This window comes from Protopterus annectens, chromosome 3.part1, assembly GCF_019279795.1.
Source record: "Protopterus annectens isolate FY-2018-M chromosome 3.part1, PAN1.0, whole genome shotgun sequence".
NCBI classification, from domain to species: domain Eukaryota; kingdom Metazoa; phylum Chordata; order Ceratodontiformes; family Protopteridae; genus Protopterus; species Protopterus annectens.
In genome coordinates, this window is record NC_056732.1 from 221,728,940 (window position 1) to 221,748,993 (window position 20,054).

A 20,054-nucleotide genomic window follows, 5' to 3' on the forward strand; every position below is an offset into this window, starting at 1 on the left:
ATTGTAGTATTCTCATGTGAAACCTGGCTAGAGGAACTAGAGTTGCTGACACTGCCATCGAACCTAGAGATTGTAAAATAAGCCTAGTAGGAACCTTCTTTCCGTGGATTATCTTTTGAACCTGTGTGATAATTTTCTGAGTCTTGCTGAAGGAAGAGATGCTATGGTTGTTCTTGTATTTAAAACTGCCCGTATAAACTCTAGATTCTGATTTGGAGTCAACTGGGATTTTTCGTGATTTACAGTAATTGCTAGGTAGGTACAGGTGTTGAGTGTGTAATCCCTTGCTTGTATCAAATGATGCCTGGTTGAAGTGGTAATGAGCCAGTCGTCTAAAGTACAGAAACATCAGGAATCCTTGCAGTCTCAAGTGAGCTGTTACTACTGCCATGCATTTGGTGAACACCCTGGGGACTACAGTGAGACCAAACGGCAGCGCTCTGAATTGGTAATTACTGGCTCCCAGCCAGAAGTGGAGAAACTTCCTGGACAGCTTGTCCATATTTATTTGGTAATGCGCATCCTGAAGATCTATTGAGCACATCCAGTCATCTTGCCTTAAAAAGGGAAGAATGGACTGTATAGTGACCATCCGGAGCTTTCTTTGTCAAACTGATCTACTCAACATGCTGAGGTCCAAAATCGGCCTCCAGTCTCCTGTCTTTTTTTGGCACTAAAAAGAATCCTGAGTAAGTTCTGGATCCTCTCTGGTCTGGTAGGACTTCTTGGATAACTTTTGTTTAGCAATTTTTGAATTTCTAGAACTGCTGGAACTCTCTGACTGAGTGGGACATCCGGGATTTTTTTTTGCATACTGTGGGAAGATGGGAAAAGGGTATGGTATAACCTTTGGATATGATCTGTTGCACCCAAGAATCTGTTATGTTTAGCCAGGCATTTAGATGCAAGGATAAATATCCCCCAACTGCCTCCACAGGAAGACAATCGGGCCACATTTCAGGACAACAAAGGGCTTACTTGGAAAAGAATCTCTGAAGCCCTGGTTCTGTGGACACCTCTGCCGTGTGGGCAGTGTCTTCCACTGTGGTCCACCCCCCTCTGCCCCTGGAGGAACTGCCTCCACGTGTGTCCTGGAAAGGCCCTTGGGATTTTTTGAATCACATCTTTCCACTGCTCCTCTGATTCCTAGCAAAGGATTTTTGGGGAGTGGAAAAACATACTACCACAGCAGAAAGCATCTTACCATCCTTCTCACACCTGGATAAAGTCTTTCTTACTTTTGAGGTAAACAAAGATGATCCATCAAAGGGTACATTGACGAATGAAGACTTAAATGGTTCCGCAAAGTCATATAGATGCATCCAGGCATGTCTCTTGATGGCTACGCCTGAACCCGCTGCTCTGGATATCCCTTCAGCTGTATGTGCAATGAGCCTCATGGACGAATCAGACACAGACTCCTGGGTGACTAGCTGGGAGGCAACTTTTTCTTGCAGCCCCTCAGCAACAGTTCCTGCCAGGGTATCTGACGACTCCTTGATCAGGTCCCTTTGAAGTCTTGTGTAGTGTGACAGAAAATTCAAAGACCTTAGGGCGAAGGTTGACAAAGCATAAACCCGCTTCTGAAATCTATCCATAGCCCAAGACTCCCTGTTGAGTGGATAGATAGATGAATTCTCCTCAGCAATTTCCTTTTTCCTGGCCACCTCTACGACCTAGACATCCACTGCTAAACCTTAGGCCTAGAACTGCTCATCTTCAGGGACAGATAAAATCTTGTCCGACAAATAAGGGATGGGTTTAATGGTATCTGGAGCCTTCCACACCCACTGCAAAATCAATTGGATGAGTTTGTTGGCAGGCGGAGTTAACCAAAAGATAGACCGGTGAGTACCAAAATCTTGCAGGTAGACCGATTCATCCAAAGAAAGGTTTTGGGACTTCCGGTCACCCCTTTGTTTTAAAATTTCTTGGATGTCTCCAACAGAGGTATCTTCAGGTGGTGACCTTAGGAACCCTTCTCCCTCATCAAAATCAGTATCTTTAGTGACAGATTCCTGAGGGGAATCTAAGTGCTTCCTCTTGGGGACCACCTCAAGGGGATAATCTTGGGAGGTATCAGAAGATGATAGAACCTGTGTCTAAGAAACCTGAGACTTCGACACTCGCTGCCCCTGTGGGGAGACAGGTTGAAGAACAGAGTCAGTGGGTGGTATCTGCTCCGAAGAGGAAGGTGCTGACTGAGTCACTGTTAAGGGACAGGGCCCTCTCCATAGCCTTGAAGGCTGGCCCCCTGAAGAAGGAAGGGAGCCCGGAAGCAAGACAGTCCACCTTGGAATAGAGGTCACTCACCACTCTGAAGAAACCACTCCAAAGACAGAAGCTGGGGCCAAACTGACTCAAGCCAAAGCTCCATTAAGCAGGGACAGCTCCAAAAAAATTGGAGTCTACTCCTGCCCCTAGATCCGATAGGGCAGCTATGCCTACAGGTCGTCTCTGGTTTTGAAATCACAAAAGAGCTCAGGGGAATTACCAGTTCTGAAGAAAAGGAGATCTCAGGAGCCCATACAGTCAGTGCCAGAAGATTCAGAACTGTAAACTCTGAAGCTTTAGAGGAGATCAGAGGAGGAGAGGTTAATGGGTGGGAAAGAAGGCTTGGTTCCTGGACCCAAATGGGTTGGAGCCAAAGGGCGTCCTGTAAGTCCTCTCACCCACAAATTTTATACAAGAGTCTCTCCACATCGAGCTCTGAAAGACTTTTGGTAGAACAGATCAATGACATGGTGGGAGACTTTGGTCTCTGGAGAAAAAACTTCTGGAAGCTCTGCCACAAAAGGGTTAATAGATGGGGAGTAAATAGTACTAGGTAAAAACTCCTTTGGATCAGTTTCAAAGGTCGGCGCCAACATAGTTGGTGCTGTCAAAGTAGAAGCAGTTAAAATGTTCTGCACCGGGGTCTCTGACATCGAAGGTGTTGTGATAGTGGTAGGTGCTGGGGAAGTTGTCATAATCAAGGATTTAGACCTAGAGACCTTCAGTTCCAAGGATCCTTTCGGAACAGACAATTTCACTTTCTTGGATTTCTGTGCTGACAGAGAAGTCAGAACAGACAATCTCCTCTTTTTACCCTTCTCCAAGGAAGATTAGGATGAAGGGGAATATGTATCTGTCTTATTCTTGTCTGCTGCAGATATTGCTTTACCAAAGGCAGAAGGGATCAAACCCTTTAAGTTTATTACTTCTCTCAATAAGGGCTCAATGACTGAACCCGTGACAAATACTGCAGTCCTTCAAAAAATGCACAGGACCCAAGCAATATACACAAAGAAAGTGCAAATCTGAAGAGGGGATCTTGTGGCTGCACTTCTGGCATTATTTTAAAACCAGAAGGGGCCTTAGCTTTCTCAGCCATCAGAAAAACCCAGGCTGGAAGGCAGACACTCACACATGGAAAAGGTAGAAAATTGAGGAGGACAGAAAAAAGATTTATTTTTTTTTGTGTTGAGAGGAAAGGAAAGGAAACTATCAACAATGATAGTTTAAGAAGTACACCAAGGTGTACGGACAGACGCTATCTACAATAATAGTAATCAACACAATCGTGTATGAGAGAAAGAGGAAAACGGTAGCTAATGGGTAGAGGAACAACAGACAGAAAAAGCAGAGGAAAAACTCAAAGAAATAAGAAAATATTACCTAAGTAAAAAAGGAAACTTGAGAGCTCTGTCAAAATCCGACTGTCCGGACAAGCAGCAAATGAGATCTGATGTAACTGGGAGAGAGGGACTGTGGTTAGAGGTGAAGCTTGAGAGTTTTTAGCTGGTGCGAGCTGTAGTAACGGCTGAGTTGGTTCTGATATCGGAACCAAACCCATATGTCAAGGATAACGATGAAGACTGACAACATCATATCTTTACCTTCCCAGGACTGTATGTCTGATGTGTGACCTCAACTTGTAAGCACAGGGATATACAGGTGGATGTATGAGTATATTTCCTCAGACCATCTCTAAGCCAGCAGACAGAAGACCCTGAGAGAGACTGATCATCTAGGAGAGTTAAAGTATGAAGTGGCAAGGAAGCTCCCTTGGTTCTAGGATGCTATCCACAGAATAGGGACAGAGGGAGAACAGATACAGACAGGCAGTAGAAAATGAATTGCAGAGGTGAAGGAGGGAGGGACAGAATACTGCTACAGCAATCAGTAGGACACCTACTGTTATGAGAAGTTCTTGCACAACTGTACTATGTCCTGACTGAAATCAGCGTTGCAGTATTCCTAATCAATAGGGGATTCATACAGTTGAAGGGAACATAAAGGTGGTTGGTTAGTAAGTTGTTGGACTGTCCAACAGGCCTGAAAGGGAGCTCTGGACCTTGAAAAGGCTTTAATCCCGCAGTTTTAGTGAAGGTGCATTCAGAAGACCAGGTGGCAGCTTCCAGTATGGCCCTGGCATCCACCGCTTTATAGAAGGCCCCAGAGAATGCTACCACCCTTGTATAATGAGCTCAAGTATAACAGCAAAGACCTGCCATACAGACAATAATAAAAGGAGTTGACCTTAGAGATTCTCTTTCTCCTCCCTCCTATGTGCAGGAAGTTTCTTTTGGAGAGACAAAATTAAAATAATGAAGCATTTTAAGTGGGAGGCTAGGAAGATTACAGAGATCTAGTAAAGTTTTTCCAACCTCTTGGAAATGAGCACTCCAGCCCCTTCTCCAGTTCCTACTGTACTTGAAGCTTTCTCAGATGCCTTTCATGCCACCTGTGCTGACCCTGGCTCACAGCCCTAAGCCCCTCAATAGGCCAGACAGACTTTTAAAAAATCCCAGATGACCCTAAATTTTTGTTTAAAAATCCTATGCCAGACCCCTATGCAGTCTCTCTCTCTCTTCTGCTAAACCTTATGAGCTCCTTCCTAATGCCAATGCCCCCCTTCAGAGAGTTAGCAGCTCTTTGGATAGGTGGGATAAAAAGGATTATATCTTGTCTACTTTAGCATACAGGACTATTAGTTAGCAAAACCCAAATGACAAAGTATTTGACATTCATCCTCAATTCCTTAAACAAGGTAGTGGTGAGTTCAGAAGGAACCAATTCTAAACAACAAATGCTGTCCTTAATTAGGCTACACAAGTGGCCAGCGGCAGCATTAAATGTAGTTAAGATGTTGTAGAGGCCTTGTCCTGAGCAGCTGCTACTGGCTCTGTCATCCACAGGTGTGCATGGCTGCAGAATCAACAAATACTTGTAGGCTTTAAAGCAGAAATTACAGATTCACCTTTAGATAAAATCCAGTTTTGATCCCAGGCAGCCAATCTTTTCAAAACCCTCCAAGAACATGGAAAAACCATTAAGGGCTGCAGACAGCTTCACTAACCTCAGTATCTAGGTACTAGACTAGAGGAATTATCCAACCAAAAATACCCCTTTTGTCAGAAGAGGTTTTTAGACTCAGCCATAAACATAGGAAGGCCCCCCAGAAAGGGATTCTCACAGAAACCACAGAGATTCCTCTTCTGAGAGGCCTCCCTTCAGTGACAAATCTCTGACTATCTACAAGCCTCTCTCTCTACCCCTTTCAAAAAGGCTGACCCAGTCAGTCTCCACCTGTGAAGAGATTACCACAGAGAAATGGTTGCTTTCTATTATTATTAAAAAAAAAAAAAAAAAGGCTATGTCATGTTTCAGGTGGCAATCTCTCCTCTAAATGGTATGAGCCCCCTCCCCACAACCAGATCTACTTCCTCCTACCCTACAGGAATTACATGCACAACACACAATATAACTAATGCCACAAGAATTTGATGGAAACAGCTTTTACTCCAAAATCTTCGTAGTACCAAAGAAAGAAGGGCAATGGAAACCCAAGCTGGATCTCTCTCATTAGTAAATGCTTTTCTAAAGGTGCCAACCTTCAAAATTCTCTAACTGTACTCTCTGCTACCATTCATTCTGCATCAGACTTTTCTAGCACCTCTTGACCTAAAGCATGCTAAACTTCATATACTAATTCAACACCCCCCCCCCCCTTTACAGAAGGTTCCTCAGGTTTTGTACTGTGTCATCTCACTTTCAGTTTTCTGCTTTGCTGTTTTGGCTTTCCAAAGCCCCAGGAGTTTTCACAAATTGTCTGGCACCAGCGATTGCCTTCTGTTGAACCCTGGGAATGCAGATTTTTCCCTACTTAGACGACTTGTTAATCCAAGCCTCCTCACCATAGGTACTTCTGCAACACCTCAGATTTACCTTCAAACTTCTCTCAAAGTTGGGTTTCATGATCAACTGCAGCCAGCTCAGGACCTATTTTTTCCTGAGCTGCAGACTGTACACTGAAAGGATGCAGGCCTGTCTGCTTCAGGAAAAAAGTGCAGAGCCTCACAGGTTACTTTCACAACCTTGCCTCCCTCAGCCAGGGAGAGACTAAGGGCCCTGGGATTCATAGCAGCAACTATCCCAGTACTCCTAGCCTGACTGCGTATGAAGGACATCCACTGGTACCTGAAAACAGTTACGTCCCAGCACTTTCTCCCTTTAGACACAAGTAATTACTTTATTACCTTGTCTCAGGAAAAAAACTATCGTAGTGGAAAAACCAAGAGAAACTCGACCTATGACTTCCTTCCAGCCCCATCAGTGCCAGTTCAGGAAATGTACATGCATGGGTGAGGCATGGTGGGCCTGGAGAGGGACACACCGAGTACAGGGCAGATGGCAGCCAAAATTACTAAAGGAGCATGAACGGGAGATGAGGGGGCCTCATCTTTTCCCATATTTGGAGACCAGGTTCGTTTCTAATGTTCACTTCACAGACAACACCATAGTCATGTGGTACATAAACAAGTACAGGGGAACCAGAAGAGCAGTCACATGGACAGGCTGGACACTGATTGAAGGGCAGACAGCTGAGATTCCAGAGTTTTCTGACTATCTGCAGGCATGTTACCCAAGAGGGACTTGGAGAGCTCCTTGGTGAAGTCCCTCTGGAAACGAGTCATATAGTTTAGGTAATTCACCATGCGAAGAGCAATCATCATGGAAGAGTAAGACTGCTTCCCAAATTTGCCTAGCACGCTGGACTCCCTGTTGGACGAAGACAGGTGCTTTTCTAGGAAAGCTCCTTTTTTGTGACTGCTGCAACCACTATGTCATCTACAGTGGGACCCTTGCTCCAACCCTGCTGAGAGACCAAATTAATCAGCTCATCAGTGGGCAGAACCACCCAGGATGTAGATATGTAAGCACAAAAGCCTTAAGGAATACAGACTCCTCTTGGGAGGGGGCTTTGGCAGATCAACCACCCACTTTCAATGTCATTAGTTTGAGAAGGTTTTCAAAGGAAGCATCTTTTACAGGTGGTCTTGGGGACCTTACCCCTTTCCTCAAAGTCGGTAACTTCAGTGAGCCAGTCCTGAGGGGAGTCCAGATGTCTCCTATAGCAAGTCCATTTCCTAAGATCTTCTCTGGTAGGAGGCTTCACAGATGTTTGGAACCAGAGGAAGAACTTGGCAGGTAAGATCTCTCAAGGCTTACAGTAGTTATCTGTCCCTGTCTGACAGGATGAGCTGAAGGAGGAGCAACAGGATCCACAGGGAGTCTAGACAACCCGAGTGTATGTGAGACACCTTCTTCTCTTGACCTGGAGAGAACCCTCTTAAATGCTTTGAAAGCATCACCCTGTCAAATTCGGCTTTCGTATGGCTTCTCAACAATTTATAGGACCTGAAGGAAGATGCCATGGTGGGTGGCCTGAAGAAAGGTGGGTCAACCTTTCTTGGAAGGTAAGAGACTGCAGCCAAGGACTGTCTCACTCCAGAGAAAAATTACAAAGATGAAGGCAAATGGATCCAAATCTGTTCCTATACTGTCACCGGCTCCAACTGGTGCAGTGTCTTTGGTGCTGGACTAGAAGGGCCAGACGAGGCTGGAGATCTCTTTCTAGTTTTCTTGGTTTCTCTTTTAACTTGTTTCTGTCCCCACCCCTCTCCTTACCTTTCTTTTTAGAACCCTTGGGATTGTCTCCTGGCTTCTTAGCTGTAGGAGAAGCAGACACTGATGCTGAAGTGATTGAATCTCCCACTTGGGTAGAAAAGAGACCCTTGAGTACAAGTTTGTTCCTTCAAACAGAGACCTGGCTCTTTAGGATGCACAGCACCCACATTATGTCACACGGTGGTTTACCTTCAAATAACAGATACACAAGGCAAAGGCATGTGGGTCTTGGGGGGAGGGATTTTGTGCTTGCAGGCACTACACCTTTTAAAGACAGGGGTCTTGCCACTCATGGTGCAACTATGCAAAGCCATGAACAAAGGCTGAATAGCTAACACTAAAAATCTGACAATAAAAAGCCAGAAATCCAACGTCAAGAATGTATCTGTGGAGAATAGTATACTGAGTTCTTCGGTTCAATTCTCGCCTGGAGTGCCTTCTGTGAAGAGTCTGCATATCCTCCCTGCAGTTGAGGGGGTTTTCTCTGGGTACTCTGGTGTCTGTCCAGATTACAAAGACATGCATCTGGAGCGTTTCTCCCCAGGCCTCCACTAAAAATTGGCTTTATTCCAAGTCGGAGTTTCCCAGCAAACAAATGTTAAATAAACACATAAAAATAAAAACATTTGACATTTGTTTACTGGGAAGATCCCGACTGGGCCAGTATGAACCCATTTTCAGCACAAGCCCAGGTAGGAAAGCTCCAGTTACATATAGACATGTATGAACCTAATACAGATTACATACAAACTGCATGAGTTACATACGGACATGTACAAACTTTATACATACAACATAAAAATTGCATGAGTTACAAGTACATGCAGAAATGTAAAAAAATAAAATTTTATACAGATAGCAACAAATTACCTGAGTTCAAGTAAGCAGGTACATTGATGTGAGGCAGATGGTAACTATTCAAGTAGCTGATAAAGATATGAAAGTAAATGATACAGAGAAATTAGAGTTACGGATGGAGAGAGTCAACTAGAGTTGCAGTCTGGTCTGAGTTGGAGAAGAAGTTAACCTGGATCAGAGCAAGGGCACAGCCAGGAGTTGAACATATATTGTTTCAGTACAGTTTTAAAGGCAGGGGGGTTAGCAGTACTCCTCTCAGTAAGTGGAAGCGAGTTCCATGCTTTTGCAACATAGTAGGAGTAGAGACTTTGTCCAGCTGTCTTAAAGGGTTGAGAGAAGCTCTTTATCTGCAGACCTAAGTGTTCTGTTTGGGTTGTAAGGTGTAATTATGTTATTTAGTGCTGGGCAGGCTAGGGTTTTGTTATGGAGTGTTAGAAGTCTGGTATATACTAGGTAGTTGGGGAATTCTAGCCAGTTTAGTTTTTTTTTGTGACAGACAATGATAGGTTCTAGTTTTTGAGTTGGTGGCAAACATGGCCACTTTATTACAGCACTGTTCCATTTTGGATCTAGAGGACCTCTGTAAATTGGTAAGTACTGGAGTGCTGTAAAGCAGGGAGGGTAGAAGGAAAGGTTTTGGCAAGGGTGGTTTTGGAAGAAGAGGTTAGTGTGTTTGTTTCTGTAAAGTGTGCAAAGTTTCTGGTGGCTTTTATGTTTTGTTGAATGTGAAGACCGAACCGAAGGTGATCGTCAATGACTACACCCAGTAACTTGGTGTGGTGGACAATTTCAATGGTGGCGGTATCAGCAGAGAAAACTTTGAAGTTGTTTAGATTAGTAGTACAGTTTTTTGGCTGAAAAAGAAGCAGTTTACTTTTTGTTTTGGTTGAGGAATAGCTGGCAGTTGGTAAGCTAGGATTCAAGAGCAGAGACTTTGCTGAGTATCAGAGAGAAGCTGGGGTAGTGTGTTAGAGGTACAGATTATTGTGGAATCATCAGCATATTGGATGAGTGTTCCATTGGTAGATGCTCTACAAACGTCATTAGTAAAAATATTAAAAAGAAGGGGGTCCTAGGATGCATCTCTGTGGGACTCCAGTGGGATTTGCTAGAAAGGGAGCGATAACATTTTACAGATTGTTTGATTGTGTAAGTAACTGTGGAACCAATTTAGTGTAGAAGGGGTAATTCCTAGGTTAGAGAGCTTGTTCAAGAGTAAAGAGTGAGACACAGTATCTAATGCCTTTGAGAGGTAAAGAAATAGTGCAGATACACAGCAACCTGAGTCTCTAGCTCTGTTTACAAAGTCTGTGAAGGTTAGGATGGCTGTAGTTGTGCTGTGGCCAGGATGAAAACCATGCTGTGTGTTTGTAAGGAGGTTGTTATACTGTAAGTAATTCATGAGTTGAAGATGAATACATTTTTCCAGTATTTTAGAGATGGGAGAAAGTATGGGTATGGGTCAAAAGTCTGTAAGTTCAGTGGAGTTACATCCTTTGTGAATGGGGATAATATGGGACTTTTCCCAGATGCTAGGTACTATGGATTCAGATATAGATTGACTGATCAGGATGCTGACTGGGTATACTATGGAGTCAGCTGCTAAATTTAGGTATGTAGGAGAGAGGTTGCGAGTGGAGGTAGAGCAGGGTTTGAGTTTGTGCAGTAATCTTCTTATGAGGCTTGTAGGCATTGGTTGAAGAGCGAAAGTGGGAAGGTTCTCAGAAGGTGATTCAGTGTGATAGGGGTATGGAGGTGAGAAGGGTCTGGCTCAGATGAATGGACAGTACTAAGGTCAGACAAAAAGGAAGAGTGGCAGGAATTGGAGGTTTTATTGACAAGATCAGTTACTGATTTTATGAAGTAGATGTTAAAGTCCTCAGGAATTTGAGAGGGAGGGGCACTTCGTGAAAACTTGAATTCCTTTTTGTTTTAGAGTAGAAAAGAGTTGCGATACTGGACCAGAATTTGTTTGAATTAGTTTTGTGCTTCTGTTGTAGCTGACTATAGTATAGCTGTTTGTCTTTGGCAACTATTTTTTTTAGCTTGGCTACATAGCTGCTTAAATGTAATTAGATTTTTTTTTCTTTATTAGCTGTGGTGGTGCAGCGGTAGCATTGTTGCCTCACAGCAAGAGGTTCTCCCATTCGATTCTCAGCTGGAGTGCGGGGAGTGCCTTCTGTGTGGAGTCTGCATGTCCTCCCCATGGTTGGGTGGTATTCGAAAGACATGCGTAAATGGGCGTGCCTTCATTGAAGGTTGGACGTCGAGCTGGCACCTCAGTGTTCGTGAAAATCTACTGCCAATCATTAGCGGACTGGAGTTCCGCTGTGGCGACCCCTAACCGGGAAAAGCCGAAAGACAAACAACAACAACTTTGTTTCCATAGAGCCCAGGTTGCATCCCTTTTTTTCATTAAGTTTTTACATTCCTTAGTTAGCCATGGCATGGGATTGTTTTTGAATCTTTTGGTTCGAATTGGAGCAACTGTATCTAGCAGTTTTAGGAAGCAGTTATTGAAGTAGTGCACTGCCTCATCTACTGGCAGTACCTTTAGTGGAGACCAGCATATTTTGCGTAGTAGGTCATTAAACCTGTCATTAGAAAAGTCAGAGAGATTACGAGCTGATTTTAGGGTGTGAGTTTTTGCAGGGTGAGTGTTTACTCGAGTGGCAAAGGCAGGTAGGTGGTCATTAAGGGTGTTTGGATATGTACCAGCATTGGTGAAGTTAGAAGTGTGTGTTACCAGGATCCAGTCTACGGTGGAATGTTGAGTACATCGTTTGTTGTACCTAGTAGGGCTGGAGATTAGTTGAAAAAAAACATATAGCCTGATGCTGTTAGTAGGTAGCTGGGATGAGATAGTTTTGCCAGTTTATGTTGGTGTCTCCTAAAATTATAGTTTTCTGTTGAAATGTTTGGGTGGTACAGGAGAGCATTTCATTTAGAACAGGGGTGTTATCTGGGGGGGGGGTGTAGGGAACAGTTATGCGGATTCTCTTTGTATTCTTAAAAGTTTAGGAAGGACATCAGTAGTTCTTCTAATGGAAAAGTAGGGTTATCATTCAAGTATGGTGTGACATTAAGGTTGCTAGAAGAGAGTAAAGCTAAGCCTCCACCTTTCCTTGGATTCTAACAGACCTGAGCAAGCTGTAACTGGAAGGTAGGAATTCAGTGTGTGGTATGTCAGACTTTAGCCAGGTTTCAGTGAGGGCTAGTATGTTGGGCTTGTACTGATCTATCAAGGCATACAGGGGGTATATTTTGTTACCTATGCTTCTGATATTGAGGGTCAAAAGTCTAACTTTTTATGGGGAGACTTGTAGGGATGATTAGTGTGGGGCCAGGGTTAGGGCGGATGTCACTGCATTGTGATAGTAGAGAGATTAGATAGGAGTATATTTTGTTCATTTTATTGGAGAGGGTGGCTGTATAAGGGATTAGACTGGTTCTGCTATGTGCAGAGTCCAGGAATTTAGGGACTAATTAACAGGGTAAGTTGTATGGGAACAGTTGAGGGGAGATATTCTGGAAGCTATAATGGTGTATTTGGGGGTTGGAGTAGGCATATGTATCAGTTAACTGTGGTGTAGTGGTACATGTTTGAGAGCTAGCATGGAGTGAGCTACTTAATGAGTGGGGAAAAAGGGTGGGGTAGGTAGGAGTTTATGATATTTAGGTGTGGCGTGAGTTGTAAGGGTGACTGTGGTAGTGACTGGTTTAACAGGGAGATTGGAGGGAGGTTGTGAGTGGTAGACAGAAGGTAGGGTGGAGCCTAAGTATAAGTGTAAAAGTAGTGGGGGTGGGTAGGATTTGAGGCAGGTTGAGGAACAGAGCAAGTCCGAGTGAAGTGGGAAGAACCATGAGGTGGACCACTAGGAAAAACTACTGAACCAATCAGCCACCCCAGACAGGATCAGTGTAGGACTTAGGCAGCATGTAACAGAAATACCAAATGGGACAGATTTGGCTCCACATAATGACTAGCTGATACGATTTCTTTGTATTTTTTTTTCTTTTGTAACGTGCAATGCAGTAGAGGTTGAGAAACCCAGGTGTTAGGGGTTAAGGGGGAAAACTAAGTCATAGCAACCCAGTTAGTATGCAAGCCGCAAGCAGCCATAACTAGCTCTTCAAACATAGAAGTTTTGCAAACTATACACAAAAAAAATGGTTATTAAACATACATTCAGTCTGTTGTTAGAAAAGCTTCATTGCAACCGGTTTAGTTTGTTTGTCTACTTGTTTTAGTGGCGATTTCTTTGTACTGCTTCCTGCAGTAGGGGTTAAGATGTCTAGGGCTCCTGCTCAGGAAAAATGCTAGTGCAGGAGTGAGTTCAGGGTCTGTAAAATAAATAAATCAGAGTAGGGGAGCTAGGAAGAAGAATAAGAGAAAAGAGAAATAGGAATATACTAGTCAATCACACCCAGTAAGTGAAAGTGAACAGCAAATTACAAGGAATCAGTGTAGATAAAGAAACAGCAGTGGTCAGATAAGAGTATTTTACAATACAAAGGGCAAATATAAAGTAGGTTAGAACAAGTGGACAAATAGGTCAACAGAATGCTGTTTAGAAGAAAAAGTACAATTACTTACTATCAAACTGAAACTTCAAATGATACTTAACAGTGCAGTAAAAAGGACAAACCAGAGCTAAGAACAGTTAAAAAATAATGTGCAGAACAAAATGCAATACTGAGGCATATTTTCTGCTCATTTAACACTCAAGCATACTAACAGCTGAACGAAACTGATGCACAGATGCTACAATTATGTTGATCTTGAGCTCATTAACACTCTGGCAAACATCAAGCAAATTAATCGAGTTGATCACTCAGTAACCTTAAAAGCAGTTACAGAAATGCTTTTATGGTTTTGGAAACCTTTTTTTTTTTTTTTTAAGAGGTCTGCTCACTAATCACACAGGCAAGCACTTAACACTTTGTACTCATTTGTAAACAAGGAATCCTTAATATTTATAGAACTGTTGCACATAAGCATTAGCAAGTTAAAAATCCGCTCGTTTATCACTAGGGCAAGCACAAGTGCAGAATTATCTTGCAACAATGAAATAGCCTACATATGAACGTATAGATTAGTTGTGTAAAACTTTAGCTTAACCATAGATGTCTTTCTCTTCCATCTTGCAGTATTCTCACATGTGGGATTCTCCGCTTCAGGTGACCTGAACGTCCAGCTCCTCTACCAAAGCTTAAGCCTGGTTGCTGTCAGCTGCATGGGATATCACAAGCAGGGCCATAAACTGTCAGCCATAAATGCGACGTCCGCACATACGGACCTCAGAACTGACTGCCCACTCGGACAATAGTCTAAGGATACAGGAAGGATGCCATCCAGACAGAGAAAAGGTCCTTTAGGGAGCTAGGAGGGAGGGAAGGAATACTGCAACATGGAAGAGAAGGACATCTATGGTTATGGTAAGATCTTATACAACTAATCTATGTCCTTCTATTCTCATGTTGCAGTATTCTCACATGTGGGAGAGTACCACAGCTCAAGCAGTGAAAAGGATGGAGGAAGAGGTAGCAGTCTCCAGGAATCTGTGGAGGATGGCTTTTGCAAATCCTGCCGTGGCTCTGGAGATGTTATCCAATTTACAGTGCTTGGTGAAAGTGTGTACAGAAGAGCATGTTGCTGCCTCTAAGATAGTGGCCATATCCAGGCCTTTGAGAAAAGCCTCTGAAGAGGCCAATGCTCTAGTGGAGTGTGCTTTAACTGCACGAGGTAACTCACTACCATGGAAGTAGTAACAGAAGTTTATAGTTTTGCATATCCAGGAGGATACTGTCTGTTTGGATACAGCTTTCCCCAGGGCTGTGGGGTGAAATGATACAAAGAGTTGGTTGGACTTCCTAATGTCCTTGGTCTTTGTCCATATAAAAGCTCAGTTGCCTGTGAACATCAAGGGAATGGAGCACTGTCACTCTGTGGCAAGGGGAAGAAGATGGGCAAAATGGATAGATTGTTTGAGGGAGAGTTCATTGACCACACTGGGCATGAATGAAGGGTTAGCACGAAGAGAAACCTTGTCCATGTGAAAGACAGTGTAGGGTGGAGTAGCCATGAGTGCTTGTAGCTCAGAGACTCTTCTAGCTTAAATGAGACCTACTAACTAGATAGTCTTCCAGGTACACATCTTTAAAATGGCAGAAGCCATAGGTTCAAAAGGGGCAGTAGGAAGTTTCTCCAGAACAAAGTTCAGGTCCCATGGAGGAGGAAGAGGTTTCCTTGGTGGTCTGATGTGGAGCACCCCCTTAAGAAAAAGTTTCACCTCTAATCTCGATAATAGGGATGGATCAATGGGTAAGCAGGCTGAAATGGCTAACAAATGAACTTTCACTGAAGAGTATGAAAGTTCTGATTTTAGGAGCTCACACACGTAGGCTAGAACTACAGGAACATCTGCTTGGAAGGAGTCTAGTTGCCTTTGAAGACAGCAGCTGAAGAACCTTTTCCATTTTGATAAGTAGGCTCTCTTGGTAGTAGGCTTCCTGGCCTTATGCCGGACGGATAGCATGTCCTCAAAGTAAAGATGTCTGAAAGGGATCAGAAGTTTATCACCCACAGGGTTAAGCTGAGGGTTTTCAGATGAGGATGAATGAAGGATCCCTTCTGTTGTGTGAGAAAGTCCACCTTGTGAGGCAACTTGTGGTGATTGCCCTTGGCAAGAGATAGAAGAAGGGAGAGCCAGTGCTGCCTTGGCTAACAGGGGGTCACCAGCAAGATTTTTGGTTTGTCTCATTGAATCTTCAGCAGGATCTTCAGGATGAGAGGTAAGGGGGGAAAGCATAGAGGAACAGCCCCTTCCAAGAGATTGAAAAGGCATCCACTTTCCACATTAGTGGCAAGGGGAGCCTGGAGCAGAATAGCTACAGTTGTCTGTTCTGAGGGGAGGCAAACAGATCTATCTGTGAGGTGCCACATTGGTGGACAATGTCTAAGAAAACATCCCTGTGTAACATCCATTCGTGATGTTGACAGAATGATCTGCTGAGGGCTTCTGCCTGATGATTGTCTTGTAATGGGATGTAGACCACCTGCAGTGTTACATTATACTGAGTGGCCAATTCCCATGCCTGTACTGCTAGCCTGCAAAGTAAGTAGAAGCTGGTCTCTCCCGCTTGTTGATGTAGCACATCACTGTGGTGTTATCTGTGAAAACTTGAAGGGGACCAGGTTGTATGAGCAGAAGGAAGGTCTTTACAGCTAGAAGGAGAACAGTCATTTCCCTCACACTGACATGTTTTTTCTGGAGGGAGGGCTCCCATTGAGCCTGTACCTTGAGACTGTTCATAGTGGCCATCCCATCCCTGATCCGAGGCATCTGTATGCATGAATTGGACTGGCTTGGTGGGCTAAAGAGGGAGTCCTGGGTTCTGGCCTATTTGCTGGATCTACCACCCCAACTCTTTCTTCAGGAAGGGCACCTGAAAATCCAGGGGGGTGACTTTGTTGGGACCAGACATTTTTCAAGTAGCACTGGAACTTCCTCATGTGTAACCTGGCAAGGGGCAGCATAGGAAGAGTACCTGTCATGAAGCCCAGAAGATGGGGAAATCCCTGGCAGAAATGTGGGTGACTAGAAGTCAAAGGGTCCCACATGTGAGAATACTGCAACATGAGAATAGAAGGACATCAGACTATACACTTATTTGGTGTGCACACTACAGTTCGGGTCACGAGGTACAGATCATCCCTGGGGACTAGGTATAACAAGCACTACACACTATACAAGTTCTATCACTATTCAAAAGCTAAAGTAAACTTATTTTAGAGATTACAGGAGAAACTGTAGGAAGAAGTTTCCAGAAAATCCCTAATTAGCTAAAAAAGTAACAGACTATCTGGGAAAGCAACCAAGGATAATCACAGATAAAGATACACTAATTAGAAAAGAAATTTTCACCAAAAAGTTATTCTCAAGTAGACAAAATGCACTTATATCTGAGATGGGCACTGAGCCCACAGGATCACATCTGAACCAAATAGGTGCAAAACGAAATATCAGGTATTGCAGAGACAAAATGAAATTATGGGTAGGGGAAGAGCCCAAGCGCTGGATCCAAGAGGATGAAAAAAGATCTGAGGTCAGATCAGATCAGATTACCCATATGTTGAGTTGAAAAAAGTAAAAACAGGTTTATTACTTTGCAACTAAACAGTATGATACAAAAATAAACGGTTAAGTGCTTTTCGTTTTAATTTAGAAGACTTCTTCAGACCTACAACAGTAGCACAAGTGCTCACTTTAATACAGACCACATGGTGGTTTCAAAAAACATTAACCAATGGTATTGCATAAGTAATTAAGTAATTAAGCTTGGACACATGACATCATCAACATGTCAAATACAAAAACAGCAACTGTGAAAACCTGTAAAGAACAAAAATGTATAGCTGCTTTTGTGCACAAATAAAGACACATTAAATCACTGCATTTAGGTGGACAGAGTGTAACTCTTAAAATATATGATAAAAAATGATGAAAAAAACTATGGAAAATATATATATAAATTTAAATGTTTATATACACACTATTATGAGTTACAAAAGCGCTCCAAGTGGACTAAAAGAACGCTGCACTCAAAATAAAATAAAATAAGAGACTGCAATTTCAGCTTTAACCAGTGTTGGTCGACTCAACTGTAATGCTTTCACAAATCACCAACAAGGGTGAAGCAAGTTTAGATGTAAGATGAGACATATTTTTAAAGGTTTAAAACATGAAGTGAAAAACCTGCATTCCTTTGCTCAACTACAAACAGAGCTGTTTAAAAGACTTAGTTAGACAAAAGACTTGTCTAGAGCATTAGGTTCTTTAATTTCAGAATACAGGCAATGGAAGTGATTTCATTCAAACCTGGGGGGGGGGGGGGTTATAAGAGTTGAGATGCACTTGCCAAATCAACTCCTGTCTTTCCAGAATTAGATGATAAGGACCCCCTTTTAGATTAACAGTAACCTGACAAATCACTCTAAAGTGAAAGTGGTGTGTTGGGTGCTCAGCACAATGCCTTGTCAATGCGTTAGAAGGTGACTTTTTTTCTAATATGGTATGTGTGCTCATAAATCCTCCTTCTTAGTTTTCTGTCCATCTTACCACCATAATATGCTGGACAGGCTACACAACTAGCCAGGTAGGCAACGGATTTAGAGTTACAGTTAAATCTACCCTTAGTTTTTACCTTAAAAGAACCTGCTGTGAATACAGTCCCTGTTGCTATATATCTGCAATAGTTACACATACCATATTAGAAAAAAGTCACCTTCTAACGCATTGACAAGGCATTGTGCTGAACACCCAACATACCACTATCTCTTTAGAGTGATTTGTCAGGTTACTGTTAATCTAAAAGGGGGTCCTTATTATCCAATTTTGGAAATGCAGGAGTCGATTTGGCAAATGCATCTCAACTCTTATAACCCCCCAGGTTTGAATGAAGTCACTTCCATTGCCTGTATTCTGAAATTAAAGAGCCTAATGCGCTAGACAAGTCTTTTGTCTAACCAAGTCTTTTAAACAGCTCTATTTGTAGCTGAGTAAAAGAATGCAGGTTTTTCGCTTCATGTTTTAAACCTTTAAAAATATGTCTCATCTTACAACTAAACTTGCTTCACCCTTGTTGGTGATTTGTGAAAGCATTACAGTTGAGTCGACCAACAATGGTTAAAGTTGAAATTGCAGTCTCTTATTTTATTTTATTTTGAGTGCAGCGTTCTTTTAGTCCTCTTGGAGCGCTCTTGTAACTCATAATAATGTGCATATAAACATTTACATTTATATATATATTTTCCATAGTTTTTTCATCATTTTGTATCACATATTTTAAGAGATACACTCTATCCACCTAAATGCAGTGATTTAATGTGTGTCTATTTGTCCACAAAAGCAGTTATAAATTTTTGTTCTTTACAGGTTTTCACAGTTGCTGTTTTTGTATTTGACTTGTTGCTGATGTCATGTGCCCAAGCTTAATTACTTATGCAATACCATTGGTTAATGTTTTTTGAAACCACCATGTGGTCTGTATTAAAGGGAGTACTTGTACTACTGTTGTAGGTCTGAAGAAAGTCTTGTAAATTACGACGAAAAGCGCTTAACCATTTATTTTTGTATGTATGGCGGTAGCGTTGTTACCTCACAGCAAGAGGTTCTCCTGTTCGATTCTCGGCTGGGCTTGGGAGTGCCTTCTGTGTGGAGTCTGCATGTCCTCCCCACTGTTGGGTAGCGTTCGAAAGACATGCGTGCGTAAATGGGCGTGCCTTCGTTGAAGGTTGGGTGTCGAGCTGGCACCTCGGTGTTTCGTAAAAATCTACTACCAATCATTAGCGGACCGGAGTTCCGCTGTGGCAACCCCTTACCGGGAAAAGCTAAAAGACAAACAACAACTGTTTAGTTGCAAAGTAATAAATCTGTTTTTACTTTTTTCGCTTTGGAGACTTTATGTCCTTGAGCCTTCGTTTGTTTCCTGAGTTGCAGTTTGGATTTGTTTGTTTGGATTACACATATGTTGAGTTGAGAAGAGATCATCATATGCAATCTTTTATGGAGAAGCAAAACCATACCTCTCAACCTCCAAGCAATAAAAACAGCACCAGTCTTTAAAAAAATCATAGCAGAGGGTCAGAAAGTGGGGCACTTTCTTTTTTTTTTTTCACAGTAAATCTTTACATACTAGACCCTATATCAATGGGGTTGTGAATCTTTGTACAGGCTTACTTTACACATTTAATGAAGTACATATTCAAAAACACATTTGACTTTATAAGGATCATCATAAATCTGAGGACGAAAATCATACTGCAATGCCTAAATTACAGCAGTTGAGTGGTATGCAAAAAGCACATACTTAATAGTGTTTTATATAAAGTGAAGAATTTAAAATTGAGTTTTATAATGAATGCTTGTTTATGCAGTGTCTTTAGTGGCAGACTCCAATAAGCAATACGAAAAATTCTTTATACTCACAGATATCAGTGAAAACTGACCTTTAGTCCAAATGATGTTCTGTAAATATTTCCCATCTGCCCAGGCATCTTCTTTCCAGGCCACACTCTTGCAGGTTTCTAAATGAAAATATGAAAGCAGAAAACAGTCAGCATGTTGGCACAGACACGATTTATTAATTCATTCATTTGTTTGTTTAAGTGCAGAAGTAAAGTGGTTCAGGTACATTCTTTTAACACATTTGGTTATTATAAACTGATACCACACAGTAAA

General features: G+C 42.5%; 1 protein-coding gene across 1 annotated transcript in view; it reads right to left on the reverse strand.

Annotated features, from left to right (window-relative positions):
• MRPL3 (mitochondrial ribosomal protein L3) overlaps positions 1-20,054 on the reverse strand; it is a 780,509-nt gene that overhangs the window by 203,016 nt on the left and 557,439 nt on the right. The window contains 1 exon segment of the mRNA XM_044066729.1: positions 19,823-19,900. Coding sequence (XP_043922664.1) covers positions 19,823-19,900 — 78 coding nt within the window.